The 27,942-nt window shown below is 59.2% G+C and overlaps 1 protein-coding gene across 1 annotated transcript in view; it reads left to right on the top strand.

Annotated features, from left to right (window-relative positions):
* Positions 1 to 4,726: 4,726 nt before the first annotated feature.
* The window catches only part of AHRR (aryl hydrocarbon receptor repressor), a gene marked incomplete at its 3' end in the record, with an annotated part of 76,323 nt that continues 53,107 nt past the window's right edge, over positions 4,727 to 27,942 (top strand). The window contains exons 1-3 of the mRNA XM_080804821.1: positions 4,727 to 4,818; positions 13,762 to 13,834; positions 21,845 to 22,026. Coding sequence (XP_080660947.1) covers positions 13,773 to 13,834; positions 21,845 to 22,026 — 244 coding nt within the window. The 5' untranslated portion in view covers positions 4,727 to 4,818; positions 13,762 to 13,772. The remainder of the gene's footprint in view (positions 4,819 to 13,761; positions 13,835 to 21,844; positions 22,027 to 27,942) is intronic.

Raw genomic sequence — 27,942 nt, 5'->3', positions numbered from 1 at the left:
CCTGGGTCCACTTAGACACAGGCTTTTGGGAGGGAGCAGGCAGAGCACCTCTGGGGAAGCTGGCCTCGGTGAGGGGAGGCAGGCCGGCCGCCCCGGCAGCCCACGGTACCCGGTCCCTCGTTCCCTGTCCCCGTGTGCCGTTCCTCACCCCTCAGCACGTCCGCCCCACGTCCTCGCCAGAAGCCACTGTTCTGGGCCGTAATCATCCTGGGTGTGAGGTGGGATCTCACCGTGGCTTTGGCTTCCATATCCCGATGACGAGTGACATGAAGCCTCTTTTCGGATGCTATTGGCCATTCACGTGTCGTCCTTGGAGAAATGTCAGTGTCATGAGGCTTTCCCCTGGGCTTTCTTCCAGCGCTTTCTCTCTCATTTCAGGTCTTCGGTCTATTTAATTTTTGCGTGTGGTGCTGGGTAGGGGTGCAACGTTCTTCTCCTGCACGTGCGCATCCATTTTTCCCACCACCTTTTGCTGGCAAGACTGTCCTTCCCCCACGGCATGGTCTTGGCACCCTTGTCAGACGTCATGAGCCACATATATGAGGGGTCATTTCTGGGCTCTCTGTTCCATCTGTCTGTAGTTCTCTGTTTTCTGGGTAAGAAAATGAAGACCTATAGAGGGCCCATAATTTGGCCAAGGTTGCATGATAAGTGGTGGTCAGGCTTTAGTTCGGACACAGGCACCCTGGACCTCGCCCTGTTCACGCAGAGCCGCAAGGGAGCACAGAGGGCACAGCTGACCCATCCAGCCTTCCCACTGGGTGACACCCCACACCAGGCAGACTGGGCCTCACCTCGTTTAAAAAAAGATCAAACTAGCTGCTCACAGTTCAGAGAGTTTTCAGAGAGCAAAGTTCCTCTTCAAATCGCCTTCAAATGATAATAAGAACCGGAGAGGGGAACAAAGCTTCAGGGTCTCGTGGCTCAGGAGACGCCGGGCCCCAGGTTCCAGGGAGAAGCTGCCGGAGTGCGGGTGGTGCAGGAGGGCATGGGCAGGGGGTAAGGGAGGGCTTCCTGCAGGCAGGCCCCCCACCTCCCGGGCAGGAAGCCAGAGAAACCCACCCCCTGAGAACAGGTCCATCGAGGGTAGTGCCTCACTCTCGGACGGGTGCAGCGACGTTCACGTGACCGTTGTGAAATAGCGACTCGGGCACCGGAAGAAACGTCTTAGAGCCCGAACGACGTCCAGCCAGTAACTCAGAGGCCACCAAAAGTCCTGCATCCGTTTAAAAAAGGCCCGATTCTGTAAGAATCCAGAGTGAAAATGAAAAATAGAATATCTAGATGGGAGAAAAGCTAAAGAACAGAGAAAACTCTAGGGGAGAAAATTTCCAAAAAGGGGGCATTTTCCAGACCTAAAGGGGTAGGGCTGGTTTGGGAGGGCACTACAGAGGAACAGGGCTGTGCCGAGGGGCATTAGAGCCCAGGGTCAAGGAGAGCCCCCCCTTCCCAGGGAGGCATAGGTGCTCCCGAGACTCGGGGAGAGGGCAGTCCTATGGCAGGAGACAGCCCCCTCCCCAGATGTGTGGAGGGAAGGTTGTTTCCACCTCGAATTCTGTCACCAGCTGTAAAGGTAGACGAAGATTTCAAGACACCTAGGAAGCTCCTGGAGGATGCGTGCGGGGAAGCGAGCGAGAAAACCAAGAGGGGGGGCCGAGATTCTGGACAGAACTAGCAGGAGGACGGGTCCAGGGAAGCCGGGGCGAGGGGGCAGCGAGTGGCGGGTCTGCCCACGCGGGCGCGACCTCACTTGGGGAACCCTGCGGAAGGCTCCTTTTCAGAGCTGCTGAAGGATGTGGAGGACAACAATAGTTCAAAGAAAACCAAGCAAATGAGTCATGTTTAGTTGGGGCTGGCAGGGCTGGGGTGGGGGGTGGGGAGAGGTTGTAGGAGAAAGGAAATAAATTACAGGAAATAGGTCAGGAAATAAATGGTCACAAATCGGCTCTCTTCTTCTCTCCTCTTTTCTGCCCCCATAGTGGGTCAGCTATGGGGCTGTAGCCGGGTACAAGACTGATGCAAGTTGCTGGCCCCTGGCAGAGCCTGGATGCTCTTTGCTCTTCGCAAGCATGGACTGCCTGGGGAGGTGGGTGGCTCCGGCCATCAGGGGCAGTTTCAGGGAAGGAGGGGAAGCTGGATGTTGCTTTTCTTCTACACCAGGGACCATGCAGCACCACCTGTGCTGGTCCTGCCCCAGGAAGTAGCAGTAAAGTGTTTCACTCCTGCCAGTCCTGGCGGGTAGGTGGGTGTGCCAGGTGCCTGAACAGAGAGGGGTCCCTGGGATGTGGGGGTGCCATCTTCCCGTGCAGGAGAAGTGCCAGCTCTTATTAGAGGGCTCCAGACCTGGGGTGTGGGGACCCAACAGGTGTCCTGCCCACATTCCTGGGTCCCAGGGCCCCCCCCATCTTACCTCTGCAAGATGTGCCCCCCCCGGAAATCATACACATGCTTACTTATTTTATTTAACAACCAAAAGAATTACCCAAAAAAGTACAAAAGTACTACATGCTTTTTGCAAATATGTGCAGGGATTGTAGAAATTTTGAACAGTAATTAAAGAGGCGCCTGGGTGCCTCATTCCATTAAGCGTCTGCCTTTGGCTCAGGTCATGATCTCAGGGTCCTGGGATTGAGCCCCGCATCAGGCTCCCTGCTCAGTGGGGAGTCTGCTTGTCCCTCCCCTTCTGTCCCCCACCTCCCCGCTAATGCTCACTCACTCTCTCAAGTAAGTAAATAAAATCTTTTTAAAAAATTTTAAAAAGTAAAAAAAAAAAAATTGACACTCTCCTATAACCTCAGTTATTCACCCAAATCTTTTCTGTCCATAATGCACGTTACAAAAGTTGCTCTGTGTAAAAAATGACACGACACCATTCACTCAGTGAACTTTTTTTTTTTTTAAAGAATTTATTTATTTATTTGACAGAGATCACAAGTAGGCAGAGAGGCAGGCGGAGAGAGAGGGAGAAGCAGGCTCCCTGCTGAGCAGAGAGCCTGATGCGGGACTCGATCCCAGGACCCTGGGATCATGACCCGAGCCGAAGGCAGAGGCTTTAACCCACTGAGCCACCCGGGGCCCCAGCAAACGTTTTTTTGTTTTTTTTTTAATATTTTATTTTTATTTATTTATTTGAGAGAGAGAGATAGTGAGAGAGAGCATGAGCGAGGAGAAGGTCAGAGGAAGAAGCAGACTCCCCGTGGAACTGGGAGCCGGATGTGGGACTCGATCCCAGGACTCCAGGATCATGACCTGAGCTGAAGGCAGTCGCTTAACCCACTGAGCCACCCAGGCGCCCCCCCAGCAAACGTTTTTATGAAGATCGTATTTATTTATTTGAAAGAGAAGAGGAGCGGGCGGGGGGAGCAGAGGGAGAGAGAGAAGCAGAGAGCCCGATGTGGGGCTCGAGAGATCATGACCTCAGTGGAAGGCAGCCACCTAACGAACCGAGCCCTGCAGCGCCCCAAGGCCCACAAGCTTGAGCGCCTTCTCTGCAGCGGGCACCGTGTTCTTCCCGGGTAGAGGTGAACAGACCTGGGGAGTTTACCTGTTCCCCGGCGGTGATTTCAGGTGCGGTGTGCACCAGGGAGACAGAGCAGGCAGAGGAGATGGACGGTGGTGGCCTTGGTTTGCTGTGGGTCTTCGCTCTGACGCAGAAACGGTTTGCTCTCCTGTGAGTATCCAGAGAAGAGCATTTCCCTGAGGGGACAGTGAGTGCAAAGGTCCTGAGGCACTCATGCTTGCTCATTCAGAGGACATCAGTGACTCCAGGAAGAGAAAGATATTGGGGGCTTCTGAGGAGACAGGATTTTGCTCAGAGCCTGGTGGGTGCCCTGGAGGAACGCCCTTGGCTGCGATGGTGGGGGCGGGTGCAGGAGCCCCTACAGGACTAGCTGCAGGGATGCGCGGTGGCGCTTGCATGAGGGGCTGCTCCCGGAGACCACCCAGGGCCTGCACGTGGGATGGGGGTCAGGCGACCCCATGGCGGCCCGGGTGAGGACTGTGGCGCTGGAGCGGGCCGGGGTCGTTCGGGCGTCGGGCGGGGACCTCAGGTTGTGAGGCCAAGATCACCGGGTGTCGGTTCCAGGTCAGGACGCTTGCAGGAGCAGGGCCGGGCCCCACGACCCTCCGCGCCTTGGAGGACAGGGAGCGGCCGCCAGAGGTCCAGGGAGGAGGCCCGCGCCTCTCCCCCGGTCGGCCGGGCAGGGTGTGCGCTGCGCGCGCCCGTCTGGTGGACCCTGAGAGTCCCGGGAAGCTCCGGGTCGGCGTGTTTTGTGGCATCTTCGAGCCCGCACAACCTCGTGCTCCTTTTGATTCCCGCAACAGCCCCCCTGCGGCCCGCGGCGCGGGAGACGCTCTCCTCCCATCACCTACTGGGTCGGGCCGCGGGCCCCCGGCGAGGGGAGCCTGCGCCCCGCTTCTCCGCCCCGCGGGCAGGTGCGCGCTCGGCCTCGGCCGGCGCAGGTGGGTGGGGCGCGTGCCGGGGGCCCGGGGCCTCGAGGGGCACCAGGCGGCCGGGGGCGGACAGGCCGCGGGAGAGCCCTCGGGGCCCCGACGGGCCACGGCGCGACCCGCGCGAGGCGCGCGCACGGAGGGCGGCCCGGAGCGCGGGGCGGAGATGCGCGCGCGCCCTGCCGCCTCCCGCGCTCGGTCGGCCCCGGGGCGGGGCGGGCTCGCGTGCCGGGGTGGGGCGGTCCGTGCGCGGCCGCCGCGGGTCCGCGTCCCGGAGATGCGAGCGCCGGCAGCCGCGCCGCCACGGCTCCCGGCCCGGGCGGGCTCCTCCCGCGGGTGCGCCTGAGCCTCCGCGCCCCGCCGGCCCGGGTAGGTGACCCCGGCGCGCCCCGCCGGCCCGGGTAGGTGACCCCGGAGCGCCCCGCCGGCCCGGGTAAGTGACCCCGGAGCGCCCCGCCGGCCCCCGCTCCGCCGAGGGGCTCCAGCCAGCCGCCCTCCCGCGGGGCGCACCTGAGCGCCGGAAGGGGACTTTTGAGGGAAGCGGGTCGCCCGACTGCTCGTGGCCTCGCGGGGTCTCCCTCCCCCACCGGCCCCTGCCCGTGACCCACCGCCCTGGGCCCGCTGCGCTGGTTCCGGCCTCGGTCCCGTGTCCTTCAGAACCTTCGTGCGCAGATGCTCCCAGGGCTCGGCACGGCCCCCCGAGCCCTCCGCAGGGCGGCGGGCGGAGGAGGGCCGGGGCTGGGGGCCCGGGGCTGGGGCGCACAGCCCGGCGCCCTCCTTCCCGGCGGGGAGCCCCAGGCTCGGTTCTCACACTCGGGAAGCGCGGAAGGGCCCGTGTTCCAGGAATTGGCTGGGTTTCGGTCGGCGGCACCAAGAAAGTTTCCTTTTTTATTTCCCCGCCCCCCCAAAAGTCTTAATTTGAGTGGCCCCAAATCCCCGATCGCGGCGACTCTGTGAGTGGCCCCGGCCATCTGCGACTTGCTGGCCGGTGTTCCCACCGTGACTCAGCTGGGGAAGGGGCTGCTCACAGGGCTGGTGACCGGTCAGGGTCAGAGATCGAAGGCCTGGGGCAGCTCTTCCTGGGGTCCTTCCTCCTGCCTCTTTCCAGGGCGCTGGAGGCTTCTTCCCTCTTTGGGAGTGTACAGCGGACCTTCGGCCTTGGCCGCCCAGAGTGTCATCGTGGCACGGGGTGCAGGGGGGCAGCCCCTGTGACCTACACATGGCCTCCGTTGGACCAGCCACAGCCGGTCCTTGAGGGGTTCCGAACGTGAGTGTGTGCCTGGGACATCTGTGCCCAAGCTCTGGGTCCTTGAAAGTTGTGTACCTGGATTTCTGGCCTGGACAGCAGCTGACTCACCCTGGGGGCGCTCCAGGCGGTCTCTGGTAGAGGCCGGCCCTTAAGCCTGGACAACCTCCACCCCGTGTCCGCCATTAGGCTTCTGCAGGCCCCTGGAAGGGAGCCCCGTCCCGGTGGCAGTCCTGGCACCGGCCATTAGGTGGAGACCCCACGGTGATGAGCAGGCGGCCCGGCTCGTGGTGAGTGGCGAGCAGGCAGTGCAGCCCTCCCGTGGGACGCCACGTCGCCCGCGGTGGCCCCCCGGCAGCCCGTGGCTGGCATCCCCTCATTTAGGCACAAGGACTCTGAGGCGGAGTTGGAGTTTGGACTCAGACCCCTGGTGTGGTCCCACAGCAGTGCGTGCCCATTAAAGATGCTCCACGCCCGGCACGGAGCCCCACGGGGGCCTTAGGCTCATGACCTTGAGGTCAAGACCTGAGCGAGATCCAGAGTCAGACGCTTAACCAGCCGAGCCACCCAGGAGCCCCTGGAGAGTGATTCCTAAGTAAAAGCTCAGGTTTCTCTGAGAAACCCAGTCTGCTTAGAGTTTAGCGGGGAAGGGAGGGCCACCAAGCCCCCTGGTGGGCCCCACACATGCCTGCAGGTCCCCTTCTGCCTCCCAGCCCAGCACCGTCCGTGGTTGCAGGGGGGACCCTGGCCCAGGCCAGCCGCAGGCCGCGGGAGCCCTGCGCGGAGGGTCTCCTGCCCCCACTTCCCAACGGGGCGTCCGCTGCCTGCACCTGAGGGGGAGACCTGTGTCCTGGGGGCATTGCTTCCAGGAATTCTGTCTCTTTCGGTGGAGGCTTCGTCTTTTTGAGGAGAATGCACAGGTATTTGGTAAAATGGAGCAATCCGACTGCCGTAATGTCCACCTGTCTGTAGGGTTCCCAGGGCGGAAACCTCGGCACACACGGAACCCAGACTGGTTTCCAGCGAGGCCTGTGGTGGTGTGCGTGCGGGTCGATGCGCAGCCCCTCTGATCTCTTCCACACACGCCCCGTGGGGGTACCTGCGACGGTTTACCTGCCCTTGCTGCTTCTGACCATGAACTGTGTTTCTAGGGTTGTTCTGAGCTCTGAGATGGAGACACCAAGGGACTTCTCGGTTTTGTGGGGCAGAAGGTGCGAGGCTGTGGAACGGGCACACCCTGCAGCCTCAGCCCTGTCCCAGCTCCTGTGTGGAGGAGAGAGCTTGGGGTGAAGGGGTGAAGGGTCAGGGTCAGCTGGTCCAGGAACGGCGCTGGCTCCTCCTCATCTTCTCTGTCATCTGCCCCCCCCCCACCACCCCTGCTCCAGGCTCAGGGCTCATCCGGGGAACGGTGGTGCTGGGGATGGGGTCCCCTTCACCTTCGACCTCACGGGTGACTCTAGGTTGCTGCGTGCCTGGCCCCTCCCGGGGCCTAAGCTGGGGCCAGGCCTGGGATGGCTTTGCTCCCCGGCCTCCGGCCACCGAGGGTCTGGCCCGGGTGCCCAGAGCAGGGCAGGTGTGGCGGCCATGGCACAGGACGAGGCCGCGAAGGCGGAAGCGTTTCTCCGTGGATTCCTGCTCCCGCGGCAGCCGCCGCTCACCTCCCTGCACGCGCCCCAGAGCTCTCCCGCGCCCGGCTCCTGCCGTGTGCCCCGGGGAACCGGAAACATGCATTCAGACAGTCTGGCCCACAGACACGCACAGCGTCACTATTCACACGGTCCCCGCCCGCTCGGAACCCCCTCCGCCCGCCGCGCCCCTGCAGCCGCCCCTGCTGTCTGTTCCCCGCGTGCAGCTGCCCGCAGACGGCTGCGGTCCGCTCCCGCCGCTGCCCCCCTGCTAGTCCCTTTCTCAGCACCCCAGAAACTTCACCTGCGTTTATGTGTAAATTTGTGTCCTGGGTTTACCCTCGGATAGAAGTCACGTCAGCTAAAATTAGCCTCTTAAGTGTACCATTCGGCGCGTTCGTTCAGGGTATCCCCAGAGCTGGGCACCTCCCACCCCGGTGACGTCCAGAACTTTTCCTTCACCCCAGACAGACGCTCTCTGCCGGCGCGACGGTCGTTCCCGTTCGTTCCTCCCCGGCCCCGGCCACCGCTGACCGGTTTTCCGGTCCCTGCCGGTGGCGGAACCAGCGCGGGCGCCGTCGGCCGGGGCTCCCGAGCGATGCTCACCCGCGGGCGGCCTTCCGGTCGTCTACACGCGCGGCTGCCGTGAATGACGATGCCGTGTGTGTGTGTGTGTGCGCAGTCCTCCTGGGCGCGCGGCCAGGAGTGGACCTGCCGGGCTGCCTCTGTCTGCCTCTCGGGGGGTCTGCCACACTGTCCCTCGGCGTCCTCACCAGCACCTGTCGTTGCCTTTGCTCTGTCCTGAGCCGGCCTGGGGACAGCGGCCGCGCTCTCGCTGCGGGTTTGATCGCGTCTCCCCAGCGCTTGAGGACGCGAGGCCCTCCCGGGCGTCTGGTCACCCTTCGCAAGTTTTCTGTGGGGCAATGTCTGCTCAGGTCCTTTGCCCATTTTCCACGGGGCCGTTTCTCTTTTTGTTGTCGTCGGGTTGTCAGAATTCTTTATACGTCTTGGACAGTAGACTTAGCAGATGCATGATTCGCAAATGTTTTCTCCTGTTCTGTGACCGGATGGTGTCCTCTGAAGCACAGGTTTTAAAATTTGACGAAGTCCGATTTTTAAAAAAGTCTTTTATTTGTGCCTTTAGTGACACATCGAAGAATCTTTTGCCAAATTTAAGGTCATGAAGATATAGCCCCATGTTTTATCATTTTACCTCTCACACAAAGGTCTTTAACTAAATTTCTTTAATTTTTTCATACGGTGTGAGGCAGGGACGTCCGTTCACCCGTCTGGGGACAACATTCTTCTTCCCCATCGAATGGCCTCGGCATGATAGCGTGTCTGTTCTTATGCCACATTTTGCTTCTTTTTCATGCTTTTTTAAAAAACTTATGGAAAATTTCAAATCTTTACCAAAACTGGAGAGAAGATTATAATGAGCCCAGCCTGTTCATCGAGCGGCACAGACGCAGTATCGGTATCAAACGGTCCAGTTTCATGTAGACCCTACTCTGCTCCCAGATGGCGCAGGTGTGTCCCCAACGTGTCATTTCTTAGTACGTAACTCTGACACAGGTAGGCTTAAAAAAAATCGGCTTTTTGTATTTTTAGCTTAATTTTTTGTTTGAATTGAGGAACTTCTAGAAGTATTAACCCAACAGTGGATGGACCGTAAAGGCGAGAAGACAGTGGAGGACACCCCGGGGTGAACAAGCCGGAAGAGTGCACTTAGAAATGGGGATCCCTCTCCAAGGCTGGGGTTCCGGGCTCTTTGGAGAGGGTGTGGTTCAGCCCCCGGGGGTAGGGGGCGGGAGAAGTTCGCTAAGTTTGTAGCCTCTGGCGGTGGAGGGCAGGAAAAAAGACACATCTGAGCCCTGGCATCAGAAGCTTCTTACTCCTGGGTACTTGGCACGAGTTTTGAGCACCATCACAGCACTCAGTGAACAGGGAGGAACCTGCCACCGGGCCCTTGCGTGACCCCCCTCCTGGCCTAGGTGCCACAGTTTCCATACCCCTCACCTCCACACACGTTACAGACCCCACGACACGTGGTCATCGTTGTTTAAACAACTGTCTTTCAGAGACAGTTAAACAGTAAGAGCAGACCCTGGGTTTGTACCCAGCAGCTCTGTTTCCTGTGCCTCCTGTTCCCTTTGGTGGACCCGTGTTACCATCTGGTATCGTTTTCCTCTGGCCTGAAGACACCCCTTCGCATGTCTTCCAGCGTGGGTCAGCTGGTGAGCGAGTCTTTCAGCTTTTGTGTGTTTGGAAAAGTCTCCAGCCTTCAGTTTGGAAAGCTGTGTTCCCAGGGTGTGGGATTTTAAGACGTGGCTCCGCCGTCTCTGTGCTTCTCTGACGAGGCGGCGGCCATCGTCCTACCCGTGTCCCTTCGCACCCGGTGGCTGTTTTCTGTGGTGGCTTTTACGGTTGTTCTGTAGGTCCCGGTTATGAGCAATTTGATTATGACTGACTTTGCTGTAATTTAATGTTTCTGTGCTGAGACTTTATTGATCTTCTTGAATCTGTAAGTTTACAGTTTTCATTATGTTTGGATAAATTTCTATCCAGTTCTTTTTCTGCGACCTCCTATCGTTTGGAGCCCCGGTTATACACATAGTGTCCTGAAACGCTGCAGAATTTCGGTTTTATTTTGGTGCTACTGTAAATGGAGCTACTCTTTAAAGCCCTTGTTCGGGCTGCTCAGGGCCGGTCTCCAGACACACTGGACTTTGGCGTATTGTCCTTTTACCCTCCGACCTTGCTGAGCTCGGTTACTGTAAGAGATTTGTCTTCGTAAACGCCCGGGGGTTTTCTGTAGGAACAGTCGCGTTGTCTGTGAGCAGGGTTCTGTCTCTCCCCTCCCCACCGTCACGGCGCTGCTTTTCCTCATCTCGCTGCCCCGTCGAGGACGCACGTGGTGCTGAGTGGGAAGCGGGACGAAGGGCCTGTGGGCTCCGGGAGGAGCTCGGTTTTCATGGGCAGGTGTGACGCTCGGGTAGGCGTTGCTGTCGAAGCCCTTTATCGGGGTAATTAAGCTCCCTTCAAATCCTTTTCTTTGTCAAATACTTTTTTGCATGTAGGAGAGGATCGTATGTATTTTTTCATTAGTTTATTAAAGTAGGGAATTGCAGTGACCACTTGTGGGATGTTGAAGTGGCCGTGAACTCTCAGTCAACCCTCGCTCGCCGCGCTGCTCGGCCCTAGTTGTATTGCTGGTTATATTTGCTGAGATCTGATGGAGTTTATGGTAGATACAGTCTGTAGTTTTCTTGAAACGTATGGTTTTTGGATCAGGGTGATGCTGAACTTATAAACGAATTATCAATTTTCGATTTTATTTTCAATTTTCTACCAGAGGTTGCAGAAAATTGGTATTATTATTTTTTTTCTAAAATTGGTAGAATTTACCAGTGAAACCTTCTGGGCCTGAGTGTTTTTTGTTTTGTTTTGTTTTTTATTGTTGAAATAGATACAGGATCAAACAGTTGTTTTTTTTTTTTCTTTTTCTTTTTTAAAGATTTTATTTATTTATTTGAGAGAGAAAGAATGAGAGAGAGCATGAGAGAGGAGAAGGTCAGAGGGAGAAGCAGACTCCCCAAGGAGCTGGGAGCCCGATGTGGGACTTGATCCTGGAAGTCCGGGATCATGACCTGAGCCGAAGGCGGTCGCTCAACCAACTGAGCCACCCAGGCGCCCAGTTGTTTTTTTTTTCTTGAGTAAATTGAGTAGTTTGTATCTTTCGAGGAATGGGTCCATTTCACCTAAATTATTGGATTTGTGGGGTTAGTATTTGTCTCTGTGTTTGGGCTACCACAACAGAAGCTCATACTAGGGGCTTAAACAACACACATTTATTCCTCACAGCTCCGGAGGCTGCAAATCCAAGACCCAGGTACTTGCTGGTTGGTTTTGCCAGCTTCTCAGTGCTTTCCCAGGTGTGATCTGAAATTGGGCCCTGTTTGTGGAGGGCGGGAGAGACCAAGAACGAGGCAGCCACTCCAGGTGGGAAGGTGACAGTTTTAGTAAGCCAAGAGAAATTACATGCAAAGGCTTGTCTTAGGTGGCGAAAGATGAGTGGGTCCAGTATCCGCTGGCCGTCTCTTAGAAGTCGTCTCTACAAAGAGGCCTCAACTAGGCTCAGTCACATGCATCATGTACATCTCAAGACTGTGTCCTTGGAGCAGCTGCAGGGAGCAGGAAAGGCGAGGGGAGCCCACATCCAAGGAGAGGGGAGGGGGAGGAAGAGCTTCCTAGTACCCAAGTCCGGCTCACAGGTCAAGTGGTGGTCGCGTCTTCCCGGCACTGCTGATGTGGTTTCCCACAAGAGCTCTCTTCTTGGTTTGCAGTGACTCCGTGTTCCTCTTCCTATAAAGACAACAGTTCCAATAGATCAGGGCTCTGCTTTTATGACCTCATTCAACTGTAGTCACTCCCTTCAAGGCCCCACCTCCACTGAAGGATTAGGGCTTCAACATATGGATTTGGGGGTGGGGGAAACAGGTCAGTTCATAGTTGTATGCTCTTATTTTCATTCTAATGTCTGTGGGATCTGTAGTGATGATCCTTCTTTCATTCCTGATACTGGTCATTTGTGTCTTCTCTATTTCTTGATCTGGCTGGAAGTTTATCCATTCCATTAATCTTTTCATAGAACTAACTTTTGGTTCATTGAGTTTTCTCTACTTTTCTGTTTTAAGTTTCATTGATTTTTTTCTTCTTTATTACTTCCATCCTTCTGCTTGATTTGGATTTATTTTCTCTTTTCCTAGTTACTTAAAGTAGAAGCTTACATTATTTGAGATCTTTTATTTTCTTCTCATATAAATGTTTAATAATATCACTTTCATCAAAGTATTGCTCAGCTGTGTCCCACAAAATCTGATATGTTGTATTTTCATTTTCATTCAGTTCAAAGTGCTTTAAATTTCTTTGAGATGTTCTCTTTTACCTGTGGTTGTTTAGAAGTGGATTGCTTTCCAAATATCTGGGCATCTTCCATATATCTTTCTAGTATAATCACATCATTGTCACAAAATATACTTTGTATGATTTCTGTTCTTTTGAATTTGTTGAGGATTGTTCAAAGTCCCAGCATTTGGTCTATCCTGATGAATGTTCCATGTGCAAAGAATGCGTGGTCTGCTGCCGCCGAGTGGGGTGTTCTGTAAATGTCCGTCGGTTCAAGTCTGTGACTGTTTACATATTCTCAAGCCTTCCTGATTTTTGGTTTACTTGTTCTATTGATTACTGAGAAAGGAATGTTGTTGTCCCTGGTTATAGTCCTTTTTCTTAAGCCTACTGTGTCTCATATGCTCATAAGGACCCCAGCTTCTTTTGATTACTGACTACATGGCGTATGTTTTCCTATCCACTTACTTTACCTACTTAGGTCTTTATATTCAAGGTGTGTTTCTTATATTTAAAGCACATTCGTGACCTACTTCTGATATTCTCGTGCCTCTTCACACTCAGGGTGGACATTCTGTGTTGACGCCCCCTCTTCCTGAGGCCAGGTGAGGGCTCCTAAGCTCCAGTCCAGGTCTGTTGGCCAGTGACAGGCCGTGAGTGGTCACTGCACGCTGGTCCGTAGGATGTTTGGGAGGGCCCGTATACCCTCCCTGCATGGAAAAATCAAGATTTTGGTGCCCTCCCTAAGGTGATGGGTGAGCCTACCAGCCTCAGGGCACAGATCCTGGGCTGGTCCTTGGGGACCTCCTCTTGGACCCCGGCGCCATGGGCAGCCCTGCTGGTGGAGGCCGAAGGGTGTGTTCAGCTGGGCTCGGGGCAGCTGTGGGCCAAGTCCAGGGCCGTGGAGTTGAGTGGGAGATTTTACACACGAAAGAGGAAGCCTGTTGGCTGAGAAGTACAGGGCCCTACCAGGGAGGGCTGAGAAGAGGAAGAAGACCCGCCACAAACACCACCAAGCGAGGACGCACGCAGCCCCTCGCCGGAGGAACAGCCCCCTCAGAACCCCGACGCAGCAGCCGCTCTGTGGCCCCGCAGCCGTGCGTCTGGCTCGCGGGCGCCCGTGGCACGGTGTCTGGCTCCTGAGGACAGGCTCAGGCCGTTTCTCTACCGAAAGCCCTTTAGGAACCGACTGTGGGAGCGCGGCGCTGTTCCCTGTACGGGCGTATGACTCGGGTCCTCAGGTCGGGCTTGGAGACGGGGCGCAGCCGTCATGGCCGGGGCCGGGCGTGCTCCCCGCGCCCTGCGGCATCTTCCCGCTGAGGGAAGCAGGGTATGCGGGGTTCCCACGGGCGGGCTCTGTGGGTCACCTGGTTTGGTTGCTGATGCGGGCGGGGGACCCCGGTGTGGGGTCCGTGTGGCGACCCCCCGGTGAGCGCAGCAGGCCGCGGCTGACGCCGTGGCGTGTGCGGGTCTGGGGACGGTGCGGGCCGGGGCCTCCTGGACGTAACCCGCGTGCGCTCGTCTCCTCCCCAGGGCCAGAGACGATGATCCCGCCGGGGGAGTGCCTGTACGCCGGCCGCAAGAGACGGAAGCCCGTTCAGAAACAGTAAAGTATCTCGTCTTCTGCTTTTGCTGCGCGGTCGCGTGGAGGGGCCGGTCTCTGCTCCTTGCAAGGAGCGCCTGATGGGACGCCGAGAGCCAGGGCAGGTCGCGTGGAGCCGTCGGGGCGCGCGAGGGGCCGGGGCCACAGCAGCGGAGCCGGGTCTGCGGCCGCGGGCTCCCTGCCCGCCCGCAAGCCCACGGCGCCTCTCCGGACGGCGCTGGGCCGCTTTCCCCACTTGGACTAGACGGCGAGGTCAGCGTGGAGGGAGGCCTCCGGCCAGAAGTGCCCATGGGGGCCTGAGACGTCCGCACGGTTTTCAGCGAGCACCACATCCCTCTGCGCCCAGGGAAAGCCCGTCCTCGCGAGGACTCTCGAGCTCTGCCGCACGCGATGGACACAGTGTGCGGCTTTGACCCCCTTCCCCAGGGGCCTCCAGGAGGCTTGCAGAGTAGGGAGGGGGACCGGTGGCCCTCACTCCCCGGACAGGGTCCTGCTGGTGGCCCAGGGGCGCTCGGGACACTCGGGCGTGCGGTCTGCCGTGGGGGCGGGCGTGTCGGGGTTTGGAGCTGCCCCGCTGTGCCCCCGCTGTGCCCATGCTGTGCCCCGGGGCTGCCTCTGGCTCCTGGCTCCTCCGGCGGGGATCCCACAGCAAGTCCCACTGTTGGCCTTTGTGTGTGTGTGTGAGATGCAGCTCTGTCCGGTGAGCGCGCGCATGTGACCGCGAGGCCCTGTGTGTGCACTGCACCCCTCCAGGGGCGACCGAAGCCGGGCCTGCATCTGCCACCCGGGCTGCCCTCCCTGCCCCTGGGGGAGCGAGGCTCTGCGAGAGGTCCGGGACAGCGGCCACCACCTGACAACGGCGGGGAGGGCTCGAGAGGCGGGACTCAGAAAGTAGGCATGTCCCTGAGTGCACCATGCCGCTGCCGTGGGCCTGCCCCGTGGTGCCACTGAGACTAGGGCGGGACGCGGAGGGCGGCGCGTATCTGTGCCCGGGTCCAGGGCGTGCTGCTCGTGCCAGACAGGGTCCCCGCTGGCGAGCACGCTGGCCTCACGACACACCGTGCTCTGTGTGCGGGACCCTCTGGGGCGAGCGAGCTAAAGTTCCTGCTTTCATTGTGTTTGTTCCAAGAACAGGGTCTGAGATAATGAGTTTTTGAGGCATTTATGATGGCGTAATTCATCTGAGTTATTGATGTCCTAAAGAGGTCTGATGCTCGTCTGCTTCAAAACTCAGAGCCCGAGCAGGCCCCTCCCGCCCGTCACTGCCAGCCACCCCAGCGATGTCTTGGGAGCCTGTCCCGAGAGGCTCCGGCGGAAAGCAGCAGGTCCGGACACACGGCGTCCGTTCAGGGACAGCGTCTGGCCCGCTGTTCTTCCGTCCGGTGGCCCGGTGAGACCGTTTCGCAGACGCCCAGAGCCACCCGCATCATTTTGCGGCTGAGCTCCCCCCGGGGCAGTGGTCTGCCGTGAGCACCACGCGCCCTGGCCTGTGTGTGTGGGGACCACCCTTCTCTGCGCCTCCTCTCCGGCTGTGTCTGGATGAGCGACTTGGGGGAAGGGGGGCCTCTCCCTCGGGCGGCTTGTTTGCCGCTCACCGTGCCAGTGGGGGGCTCTCCGCCTTGGGACTCCCGGGCTGCAGACCCTGCACGGCCGCACCTGCCCGGGGCTGTCTGGGTCACTCCCCTGGGACTCGGGGACACAGTGAATGACACAGACACGTGGAGGGGCACACCACCTGCCGTGGGGTGAGCAATGAGCCCCGGTCTCTGACCTGGGAGACTTGTGCCTCCTGCCAGCTCCCACAGAGCCGCAGCCGGCCCTTCCTTGCCTTGCAAGAGGTTGAACGCAGCCCCGCCCGGGCCCCAGACTTTCCTGCACACAGGGCTGCTCTGTCCGGGGGTGCGGGCACTGGGCACGGTGAGGGCGCCACCAGCTCTGGGCATTCCGGGCATGCTTGGCTCTGCTTGGCTCCTTCCTGTCCTGTGCCCGCGCTGCATTTCAGACTTGGGTCATTTTAGTTTGCATTCTTCCGTAAGTCAGGTTCAAACCCTATCTGGAGGGGCGCCTGGGTGGCTCCGTGGGTTAAAGCCTCTGCCGTCAGCTTGGGTTGTGGTCCCAGGGTTCTGGGATCGAGCCCCACATGGGGCTGTGTGCTCAGCAGGGAGCCTGCTTCCCCCTCTCTCTCTGCCTGCCTCTCTGCCTCCTTGTGATCTCTGTCTGTCAAATAAATAAAATCTTTAAAAACAAAACAAAACAAAACAACCTATCTGGATTTCCTTTCCTGCGAACTGTGTTGGTCACTTTTGCTCATTTCTCTATTGGATTGTCTGTGTTTTAGTGCTCCTTGAGTCTTAGGGCTGGTTCTATACTAGAGACACTAGCTCTGGAATCTGTTTCAAACACTGTCCTCCAGTTTTGATTTTACTTATCATGGTCTTTGCTATGTGGAAAAATTAGTTTTTATGAGGTTGATTTATTCATCATTTCCCTTGTAGCTAATTAATCTTACATCGAAGTTTGGAAGATCTCCCTGCTATAAGCTTATGAAGGAATTTCCAGTATTTTCTCTAAACTTTTTTGGGTCCCTAATACATATTTTAAACTTTCAAGCACTTGGAATATTTCTGGTTTGTGGTTAGGGTCTGAGTCTGTCTCTTCTTTTCCCATGACCGCTGCTTGTCCCTGACACTGTTAACAATCGCTTTCTTCCTTGTTGGTTGGGGAGGGTCTTGGACCATTCAGCCTGGGGACTGGGTGGGGGGGCGTCACAGATGAGAGACCAGGGGTCACTTGGACAGTCGCCGGGTGTTTGCAGATGGACCTGCCCAACACGTGCACTCAGACTGGCTCTGTGTACCGGGAGCAGGAAGCGGCGTCTGGCATGTCTGTGTGTCCTGACGGCTGCCGTGTCCGTCTGCACCAGGGCAGCTGCTGGCTGTGTGCTTGGGAGCAGAACACCTCTCTCGGGACATGTTTTAGGGAAACTGGAGGCCAGACAAGTTCGTTTTGATGTCTGTGTGCAGGGCACCTGGGACATGAGCCTGCGCCCTGCCAGCTCTGGCCGCACTGGCTGCTCCGCGGCCCACGTTTCTGGCCACGCCAGAGGGCCGTGGGGCTGCTGTTGGCCCCGTCCTCTTCTGGGGATGGTCTGTGGTGGGTCTGTGCGTGCCTGTCTTCTCTCCTGGAAGGGGTCAGCGATGGATGGGCTGAGGAGACGCACAAGCGCCTGGTCCTGGCTGAGAGCCCTCTCCTGAGAGGCCCGTTTGGGCCAGGGGCTGGGAACCTGGGTATGGAGGCCGTGGGGAGACCCCATGGGGGTTTGCCTGCTCTCCCCAGAGAGGTTTGTGGCTCGCACCTCCTCCTAGAGGGGTTTGTGGCTCGCACTTTTCTCCTTGCTGGAACTGGGCGTGCATACATGCACAGTCTGGTGTGACACGTGCAAGCCCCACGGACATCACCGACCCCGAATCACACCTCCAGTGTCCTGCGTGCCGTTCCTGCTTCCACCTCTGTCCAGGCAGCCCTGGTGTGCTCTGTCCTGTAACGCTTCGTGTTTCTGGAATTTTCTGTAAATGGAATCATGCACCGTGGTCTTGAGATTCATTGGCAGCTGGCGCGCTCCGAGTGTGCCTCCATTTCCCGCCGAGCAGGGCGGCTGCGTGCAGATGTCCCGCCTCATTCAGTCACCTGCGGGCCAACACTCCGGGGCTCCCAGGTTTGGGCCGTTACCAGTGAAGTTGCCGGGAACGTTTATGGACGAGGCTTTGTGTGCAGTGGGATTTTCGACTTCGACAGCACAGGCCAGTTACTTTTAGGGAACCACTGTGCTGCTCTCCAAGCCTCTGTGCCGTATGTGTCTCCGTGGGCTGCGGCCCGGCCTCCCGAGGCTCCCGTCTGCCCTTCCCGAGCCCCAGGCAGAGCTGGGCGTCCTTCATGGGCTGATTCATCATCCACATTTCTTCTCTGGTGAAGTGTCTGTTTAAATAATTTGCTTTTCTTCATATTGGATTTTTTGTCTTTTTACTGAATTGTAGAACTTCTTTATGTGTCCTGGATATAAGCTATTAGGGACACTTCCCCCAGTCTGTGGCGTCCCTTTGCATTTTCTTGTCTGTCTTTTTTTTTTTTTTTTTAAGTAATCTCTACGCGGAAGCTGGGGCTGGAGCTCACAGCTGTGAGATCGAATCCTGCACACCAGCTGACGAGCACCTAGGAGTCCCTTTTTCATGTTCTCAATAGGGATTTTCAAAGGACATTAAAAAGTATTGATGAGGATCAATGTATCAATTTTTTCTTTTATGACTTTGAGCATGGATGTGTCTTCTGAGGGTCCTGGGACGATCCCGAGGTCCCAAATATGCTGTCTTGTGTTTTCCTGTCAAGTTTTAGAGGAGGCTATAGATTTAGGTCTGTGACCCTCTTTGAGTTGATTTTGGGGGTCGTGGGAGGTGAGGGCGGTGCTCACCTACATTCACGGGCGTCCGGTTCACCAGCCCCATTCCCTGAAAGGACTTTCTTTCCCTATTGAACTCCACAATGTCTTTGTCAAATGAGTCGGCCAAGATAAGTGGGTTTGTTTCTAGACTCCCGGCTCTGGTCCCTTGCTGTAGACGTCTGTCTTTCCTGTAACACGAAGCCGTCTTGAATGTTGTGGATTTAGAGAAAGCTTAAAATCAAAAGGACGGTTCTCTAATTGTTCTTCTTTAATTGGCTTTCCTGGTCCTTTCTGTTTTCACGTACATTTTAGGGTGAGCACGTCAGTTTCTGGAAAAAAGCCCGGCTGGCATTTTCACTGTGGATGTGTTGAGCCTGTCCGGGAGGTCGGCTTGGGGAGCCCCGCCCCGTTCTTCCAGGTCACCTCTTCCGCTTCCGTCGGAGACAGCGGCGGCTGTCTCATGCTGCTGATGGCACTGGTCTCCCGTCCCCCGTCCCCTCCTGCGGAGTCTCTGCCCAGGGACTTGGCGCTTCCTCCTCGGGCCCCCGGGCCTGTGCCCGAGGCCAGCCTGACAGGGTGCTCCCCCTGCATGGGGGCCAGGGGTAGGAGGGTTCCCGGTCTGGCCCCCGGGGCCGGGGAGAGGGCTGGTAGAGACGCATCGGGGGCAGCCGGGGCCACGAGACACTCTGAAGGTGCCCTTCCAGCACCCGTCCCTCCAGCAGGCGCCCCGTGGGGGTGGGGTCGGGGCGGGGAGCAGTCACCGCTCAGCTCATTCTCGGGCCAGGCTGCACGGGAGGCTCCCCCCGCCCCCAGCCCCCCACAGACGTGACATTTCAGCGGGGGCCGTCTGCCCGTCTCCACGCCTCCCCTCTCCGACCCCCGCACCTGCCCTGGGTACGGCCCTGTCTCTGGGGAGACCTTGGGTGTCTTTCACTGACGGTGGCAGGGGGGGCTCTCCTTCCACCAGCAGGCGTCGGGCCTGCTGGAGACGCTCTTGGTCCCCAGGTCTCCTGCCGGTTTACGCCGAGGCCGGCTGCATGAGGGATTTGGGGCAAGTGCCTCATTAAGGAAGGAAACCGGCAGAAAGTGAAAAGACAATCGAAGACGTGGGCAAAGTATCTGTAAGGGCACACCGGTCAAGGACTTGCGTCCGGAACGTAAAGGACCCCTGTAACTCGACACTAAGAAGACAACGCGGGGCAGCCCGGGGGCTCCGTGGTGGAGCGTCTGCCTTCGGCTCAGGTCGCGGTCCCGGTCCCGGGGTCCGAGGATGGAGCCCCGCCTCGGGCTCCCTCTCCCACTCCCCCTGCTGTGCTCCCTCTCGCTGTGTCTCTCTGTCAGGCAAATGAATCTTTAAAAGAAAGAGGGAAGGAAGGAAGGAAAGAAAAGAAAGAAGACGACAGCCCCATGGAACGATGGGCAGAGGACCCGGGTAGACATTCCTCCCAAGACTCTGTGGAAAGACGCTCTGCATGGCTGGTCGTCAGAGGAACACAGCTGAGGCTGCGGTGAGACGCGCTCCCTCCTGTGCAGACACCGTTCTGTGGGAGAAGGAAAACGACGTGTCACGGAGGAGCCGGACCGTGGGGGTGTCGGTGGGGCAGCTGCCGCGGCCCGAGAGCGGAACGGTGAGGGCACCCCGACCCAGCTGTCCCCCCAGGGCTTGTGCCCGAGAGAACTGGAACGGGGTTCACACACGGTCTTCGTTCGAGCGTCTCTGCAGCATTCTGGACGGTGCCCTGCGCCCGTCCTCTGGGGAGCAGGGACGTGCAGTGCGGTCCGTCCACGCAGCTGGCGGGGGACCCACGTCCTGACCAGTGTCACACCACAAGTGGATCCAGAAACACGACGTACATGGAAGATGCCGGACGCAGACGGTCTCCCACTATGGGATTCCAGGCGCATGAAAGGTCTGGGACTGCAAACCACGGAGACGTTCGGCCGCTGGTGGTCGCCAGGGGCTGGTGGGGGGAAAATGGGGAGACACCGGTGAATGGGTGCAGGGTTTTATTTGGGGTGATGGAGTGGTTTGGAACTTGGTAGAGTTGTGGCTACACAGCACTGTGAATGTCCATTTTGAAATGGTTAGTGTTATGTGAGTTATACCTCAAAAAAACAAAACCAAGGGGCGCCTGGGTGGCTCCGTGGGTTAAAGCCTCTGCCTTCGGCTCAGGTCGTGATCTCAGGGTCCTGGGATCAAGCCCCGCATCAGGCTCTCTGCTCAGCGGGGAGCCTGCTTCCTCCTCTCTCTCTGCCTGCCTCTCTGCCTACTTGTGATCTTTGTCTGTCAAGTAAATAAAATCTTCAAAAAACAAAAAACAACAACAAAAAACCAAGAACAGAAATGAAAAGAGGGACAAGGATGTGGCCTCTGGGGCTGGGGCGGCAGACTTCCATGTGTTTTCTGTGGTCTGGGCCCTCAGACTCTGCAAAGCAGGTTTGTGCTCGGGGTCTCCTGACAGACAGACTGTTCGGCCTCTCCATCCTCGGGACAAGTAGGAACTTTTGGCCAGAAGACACTCCAGCCCCTAAAAGCAGCAGGAGCCCTCAGGCCAGCCAGGGGCTGTGCCCCAGGGAGGGATGGCCCTGGGAGCCAGGCCGCCCCGTGCCCGAGCCTGCTGGCGGCCCCTCCCCGTGCTGCTGGACCCGACTCATTTGGCTTCAGATGCTTTTGTGTGCGTGATATTTACGCAGGGCCTGTAGACGCTGCTTCTGTGGGGCGGGAAAGAGGGTCAGACGACGGGGACTGTCATCCCGGGGCCTCAGACAGGCAGATGAGGGAGGCCCCTGGGAAGCGGCTGGGGTCTGGGGTCAGCTCTGTTGCGTGAGGGGAAACCGGGGCCAGGGGAATTCCCTCGTGGGGGAGAGCGGCTCTGTCGTGGAGCCCAGGGCTCCGGCCGCCCCCCGGCGGCACAGCCCGTGACCTCACGGCCTCCGAGGGGCGAGCGGGGCGGGCAGGATGGCGCCCGGGCGTCCTCCGCGATGACTCTTTCCTCGGACCCTTTCCGCCCTGTGGCCGGAGGGGCTAGTCACACCAGCACCGCAGGTCCCGACAAGGTCGTTTGTTGGAGCTGAGCGCGGGCAGCCGGGGCCAGGGGTCCTCCTCCCATTTGGGGGAAAGTGCGCACGGAGAGGTCAGGAGTTTGCTGGAGCCACACAGCTGGCCTGCAGCCGTGCTCCCGAGAGGCCTGCTCACTCTGGGAGTGCCCCTCTCGGTGATGCGGCCCCCGCAACCTTGTGTGCACAGGGTCAGGAGACTTTTTTTTAAAGTTTGTATTTATTTATTTGTCAGAGAGACAGAAAGGACAAGCAGGATCTTGGGGAGGGCAGAGGGAGGGCAGGGAGCCCGACGCGGGGCTTGACCCCAGGACCCTAGGACCACCACCTGAGCTGAAGCAGACGCCCAACCCACCGAGCCACCGGGCGTCCCAGCATCAGCCGACTTCTGTCCTTCTCGGGACCTCTTTCATTTAGAAGCTGACTGCGTCATAAGGTCACTCCTGGGGGCGGGTTTGCAGCCTACTGGTGACGGACGCCGGTGGGGAGCCCCGAGTCTGACTGTGCGTGCTTCCCCACAGGAGGCCGGCCGCGGGGGCCGAGAAGTCAAACCCTTCCAAGCGGCACCGGGACCGCCTCAACGCCGAGCTGGACCATCTGGCCAGCCTGCTGCCGCTCCCTCCCGATGTCGTGTCGAAGCTGGACAAGCTCTCTGTCCTGCGCCTCAGCGTCAGCTACCTCCGCGTGAAGAGCTTCTTCCAAGGTAGGCCTTTCGTCTGTGCCCACGTATGCCCGTCCGGGTGTCCCCTGTGTCCATGTGCGTGTGTCTGGGAGTCACCTGTGCCCTCTCCTGTGCCCACGTGCTCCCAGCTGGGTGTCACCTGTGCCCATCTGGGACTCACCTCGGTCCCCCCATTTTGCTGGGACGGGCCAGTTTGCACCCCGTCTTCGGGGGTCAGTCAGAGCAGCGGTCACTGAAGGCCGAGGAGCCAGAGCGGCCCTGTGGGGGGGGCTTTGGAGGGCCGGGAAGGTCTGCTTCGCGGGGCAGCAGGACGGCACTAGGCTCAGGGGGCCACGTTCCCCTATTGGCTGGTGCAGCTGTCGGGCGGCCAACCTTCCGTGTTGTTGCTTTGCGTGTCCTGGGGCTGCTGTGACCCTGGCCGGCCACCAGCCCCTCTGCTAAGGGGTGCCTGGCGTGTCAGACCCTCGCCGCCACCGTGTGTGGGAGCTGTCCTCCATCAGATGCGCTAGGCCAGGACTTCTTCTCCCCGTGGCCTGGCTCAGGTCCTGGGGGAGAGAAGGGACGGTCCCCACCCTACTTCAGAGCCTGTGACTGTTGCCGTCATCTCGAGTTAAGTCTGAACTTCTTACAAAATCATGACTTACTCTGTGTCTTTGGGAGTCAGGAAAATGAATGAGTGAAGGGGTAGGGGGTGCCGCTGGGGGCGGGGGCTGCGGCCAAGCCGAGTCCGGTCTCTGCCTGAAGACTGCGGGGTCGACCTCTGCACCGCTTCGCGTCGCTACGCAAGACGCCTGGGGCTGCAGTGAGGACGGCTGGCCGAGGCCCTGGGCCGACGTGAACCCCGGTCTGCCCCACCTCCCACACGTCGGGGAGCAGCTTGCAATGTGACGGGCCAGGCCCGGACTCCTTGTAAACCCAGACGTGTCTGAGGGGTGACTCAGCCGCTTTGTGTTCCCGGCCTTCTCCAGGCCCCCAGGAGAGGGAGGGCGGTTTTCCGGAGGGCTCAGCCGGTCCTCAACCCCGACTTCCTCCGGAGACCCGTTGCCAGGGAAGGTGAGGGGTCTGTGGAGAACTCTGCCTGGTGCGTACAGCTGGGCCCCCCACCATGGCCTTCATTTCTCTTACAGAGTGGGGATCCCCGATGCTCTGACCACGGCTGGCGTCAGAGAGCCTGCTCTGCGTGTGAGGGCTCTACACGGGGCTCCCTCCCACCCTCCCACTGATGTCCCAGAATCTGGGAGCCCACTCATGTATGCCCTTGCTCTGCTCTGGGCTGGTCGCCAGCCGTGATGGAAAGGCCACCTGCCCTGGAGGGGAGGCCGCCCACACGAGGCTGGGTGGCCATCGGGTCTGCTGGGACAGGGGTGGTCCTGGGGGCTGGGAGCCAAGACGTCGGCCATGCCCAGGACCCCTCTAGGGCAGCCCCGTTCCCCTGGGCCCCCGTGCTTCCTCATGCTACCTGCATCTTTCGTCCCCGACACGGGCCTGTGGGACTTCCCGCAGCCCAGGCCTGGGGTTCACCCGGCTCTCAGCCCAGGTCAGTCCTCCTCACTAAACCACACACTTTTTCTTTGGGTTAAAAGGGTGCCAACCAGGTGTCCATCACCCAAACGTCCATGGCCGGCCGCGAAAACGTTGTCTGGAGGGTGGCAGACAACGGTGGGTGCCACGGGGTAGGGGTGGCCCTCAGTGGAGGTCGCCAGGAGGCTCTTGTGGGCTGGTGGACTTCTCGGAGGAGGTGAGGGGCAGGTATTATCTGCAGGCTGTGCTGAGGCAGCCCCCACCCCAGGCTGTCAAGTGTTGGGCCCCTCACTGCCAAGGTCATGCATCTGGGTGGAGACTCCTGGGTCAGGGCCCCTTCCCGGGGGACAGAGGGATTCTGTTTCCCTTCCCCAGTGACGCTGGGGGATCCCCAGGCCCTCAGGTGACAGTGCCTGGTGCCCTCCCCTGGCCTGCACCAAGATCCCCTCGTGGCTTTCTTTCCTCTGTGGGGAGCTGTATGCCAGGCATATTTCTGTCCCACAGCCTCCGTACCCACAGGCTTCAGCATCCTCCCGCCGGTCACGTGCACCAGCGCGAGTGAATGCTGTCAGCATTGTCCTGTGCAGCGTCCACACATCTGGCTCCTGCCTCTCTCTGGACGCTCTGGTGTCAAGGGTTCGGGGTTCTCGGTTGCCCTCGGCCTTGGGTCTCTGATGGGCCAAGAACACCCATATATCAGAAGGTGGTACCACACTGCGCTGTAAGGTGGGACGGTGTCCTTCCCAGCTTCTGTGTTCTGAGCAGAAGTTGAGAGTAACAGCTCCTCAGGGGTTTTGAATTACTTTTTAAAATTAAAAATCAGTCACCCAGCCAGTGGGACCTGCAAGTGGGGCTGAGCCAGCTATGGGCTCAGTGCTGGTGACTGGTCCTGGGGGCTTCCAGGAGACTAGGGGCTGTGCCCAGGTTTCTGTACCGGGGTGGGAGCACTGTCCAGACGTCCCACGGGCCCCTCCTCGTGTCCCCTTGGGGAGGCCTCGTCCCCATGCCCAGGGCTTTTTGGCGGTCCCTCTAAGGTCAGTTTGCTGGGGTGACTCGGGACACTTCAGCAGTTGTGCAGCACAAGGTCTGTGATGTGATGAGGGAGAGAGGCGTGCACCGTGTGGCGGAGAGCCGTGGTCCCCAGACCAGCCTTGGTGAGGTGCTTCCGGCACTACTGGTGACCCCAGCTCCCACTGCGGCCCGTTTGGACAGGTGGGACCAGGTTTGGGGCCGCCCAGGGCGGGGCTGGTGGCTTGCGTCCTCCCGCTGGCACAGCCTCGCCGACCTGACCTCCTGCCCGGGCGGCTGGGTGGGGACCGGGTCACGTCTTCTTGGATGGATCTAGCCGTGCCGGCAGGCCAGGCTCGGTGGGTTCAGAAAGACCCTGACCCAGCGCTCCCAAGAGTCCAGGCAGCCGCCCCAGTACCCGTCTGAAGGCTTCGCTCTTCTTAACCAGATGCTACCCGCACCTCCCGCTGATGCAGGTGGACGGCCTGCGGGTCGTCTGAGCCCACAGGGGCCCGTCGAGGTGCTGTGGCAGGCCCATGAGGCCCAGCTCACGGCTACGTGGCCGCCGTCCTGGCTGGCTGTCGAAACAAACTTGATTTCTGCACGATGCCTTTTCCAACGAGGATTCTGAAGTTTGTGATCCCCTCAAGCTGTGCGTTGTAGAGGAAATTCTAGAAAGCTTCTGGGTTCATGTCCACTGTGCAGTGAGAAAAAAGTCAGGCTACGAAAACCGGATCTTGATCTGCGCTTCCTAACTGAGGAATGGGAGAGTTCATTTCGTTAAAGCTCCCGTAGAACCTTACCTTTGGGGAGGGTGGGACCTGGGGCGTTCCAGTGTCCAAGGGTAATGAGGCCTCAAAATCTGCCTGTGATGTTGACTCTCGTGTTGGCGTTTGAGGGTTTGTGAAAGAAGCAGGGTCTTTCAATTTTACTTACCTGGTTTCTGCACCCGGCGGTGGGCCGGTGCTTCCATTAACCCCTCTGCTCCCGCACAAGACTGGGATTTTCCACTATTGTGAATGTCACTGTTCGCAAAACAGGAAACTGAGAGCTGACAGAAGGGGGGCAGGCGGGGCAAGAGGAGAAGCAGAAAGGGCCCTTGTGGTGGGGCCTGACCTAAGCTGGTTCCTCCAGGGTGGAGGGTCCCAGGAGCCCCAGCACCCCCTCCCTTACGCCCAGGGGTCCGTCAGGGCCCTTCTCCCCAGGTAGAGGCCCAGCAGCGTGGGCTCCTCCGGGGACTCGCTGGCCAGAGGGACAAGCTCCTGTGGTGGAGAAGCTCTGCTCACGGGTGACAGAGAGCCCGAGGTCTGCCTGCTGCGTCCAGCCCGTGCGTCTTGCTGACGGGAGCATCTAATGCAGACAAGTGTCAGAGAGGGGACAGCATCAACAAACAGAGCCCAGTGAGAAGGGGAAGGGGGAGGAGTCCTGGCTCTCGGTGGGAACGTGGAGCTCTCTCGCCCTGGGACAGGGCAGCCTGTGGACCTTGGCTGGGCCTCCCTGCCATTCACGTGCTCTGTGCTCAGCCCGTGGGGTCCGGTTCCGCACACACACCGTGGAGCCTGGCAGGGGTGGGTCTGAGCCCTGTCTCCCCAGGGGAGGCTGTGTCTCCAGGGCCTCGAGGGAGGCCAGGCCGGTGAAGCGGGTCCGGGGGCAGTGCTTCTTCATGGTCTTGTGTGTTCCCTGCACCTGCTTGCAGCCGTCGCTAGGTGTACCCTTCTCCCGGTGAGCCCTGTCACAGACTGGGTGTTCGCACCCCCAGATGCACACCCTGAGCCCCTTACCCCGTGGGGCTGTGTTCAGAGATGTTGCCTCTGGGAGCATTAAGGGTTCATCAGGCCGAGTGTGGACCCAACCCCACAGTGTCTGTCTGAGTAGAGTCACCAGAGGGCTCTCCCTGGGTGCGAGCCGGGAAAGGAGCTTTCAGAAGACACAGAGTCTCCTGGCACCCTGACCGGGAACCCCGCCTCCAGACCTGTGAGGAGAACCCGTCTGCTGTTCGGACACGGGGCGTGATGTCGCCCGACGGCAGCCCCAGCTGACCGAGGAGGGCCAGGCGGGGGCAGCAGGGCCGGGACCTGCCTCCTCTCCTCCCACGGGGAGCGTCCCCTGGATTCACCCCCCAGGGACGTGGATATGCCCACTGCCGCCTCTTCCCTGCTCGCCTGCTCCTAGAGCCGCCTTCCCTCGCCCCTTCCTCTGTGTCGGCAGCTTTTCTGGAAGGTGGCTCCCTGGGCATTTCCAGCAAAGACGCCGTCGCTCTGCGTCATTCGGGATGGAGCCCTAACACCTGTGCCGGCTTCTGACCCCCGCTGCCAGCAGGCTCCCGCGGTAGTCGTCAGATCGTGCCGGGTGGTTCGATGAGCCATTTTACGTCTCCCTTCGTACCTAAGTTACTTCAGGAAGAGGAGCCAGCCTCACTGGCCGGTGCCCGCCCCGATGCCCTCCCTCCCTCCTGGTTCCCGCGTCAGCTCAGGACTGAGACGGAGCCAGAACTCGGGTCAACACAAGACAGCTTTGGTTTTCTTCTTCCCCCGCCCCGGCGCACTTCCTTTGCGGCTGCCCACCCCCCCACCCCGCCCTGCTCCCCGCCCGGGAAGAACCAGGACAGCCCCGATGTTTCTGGTCCCTTCCAAAGACTTCAGCGTCTCTCCCCTCAACCCCCAACACCCCTCCTCACGGTGGCTCCCTAAGCAGGCTGCGCTTGGTGTTAGCAGGATCTGTCTTTCCAGCCTGAGCCTTCTCCCCGCCCGCGTCGAGGGCTGCGGCAGCTGGAGGGCTGGCGCTCAGGTCGGGTCGGGCCGGCTGCTTGTCCTCTTGGTCCTGTGCCCGTGGTAGCCGTGGTTGCCTACCCTTCTGGTTCAGAGCAGCCGCGGGCAGAGAGGCGGGGGTCCAGCGGGGTCCCGTGTGGTCGGCATGGCCAGCAGGCAGGGCTCGGCGGGGAGCCGGGGTCTTCTCCTACACCTGGCGCTCCGTCCTCTCCGGCTGGTGCCTGGCGCCCGATTTCTCAGCCTCAGGTGTCAGTCGGGGCCTCTAGCCTCTTCTGTTGAGGCCTCTGCTCATGTCTCCAGGAGGATTTGGAGGATTTGAGACGTTCCAGGCCAGTTCTGGGGCACTGTGGCCCTCCCTGCTCTCCAGGAGGTGCGCACTTTGGACGCCCCCCAGGTCGGCAGGTGGCAGTGACCACGATGGTGCCACCTGGGTGCGCCAGGAGCTTCTGGCATGGCCTTTGTCCTTTGCATTTCTTTCTTTTTTTTTTTTTTAAAGATTTTATGTATTTATTTGACAGACAGAGATCACAAGTAGGCAGAGAGGCAGGCAGAGAGAGAGGAGGAAGCAGGCTCCCTGCTGAGCAGAGAGCCCGACGCGGGGCTCGATCCCAGGACCCTGGGATCATGACCTGAGCTGAAG

Source organism: Martes martes (assembly GCF_963455335.1).
Source record: "Martes martes genome assembly, chromosome: 5".
Lineage (NCBI taxonomy): Eukaryota > Metazoa > Chordata > Mammalia > Carnivora > Mustelidae > Martes > Martes martes.
Note: the sequence above shows the minus strand (reverse complement) of the source record. Positions and strands in the feature narration are given on the sequence as shown.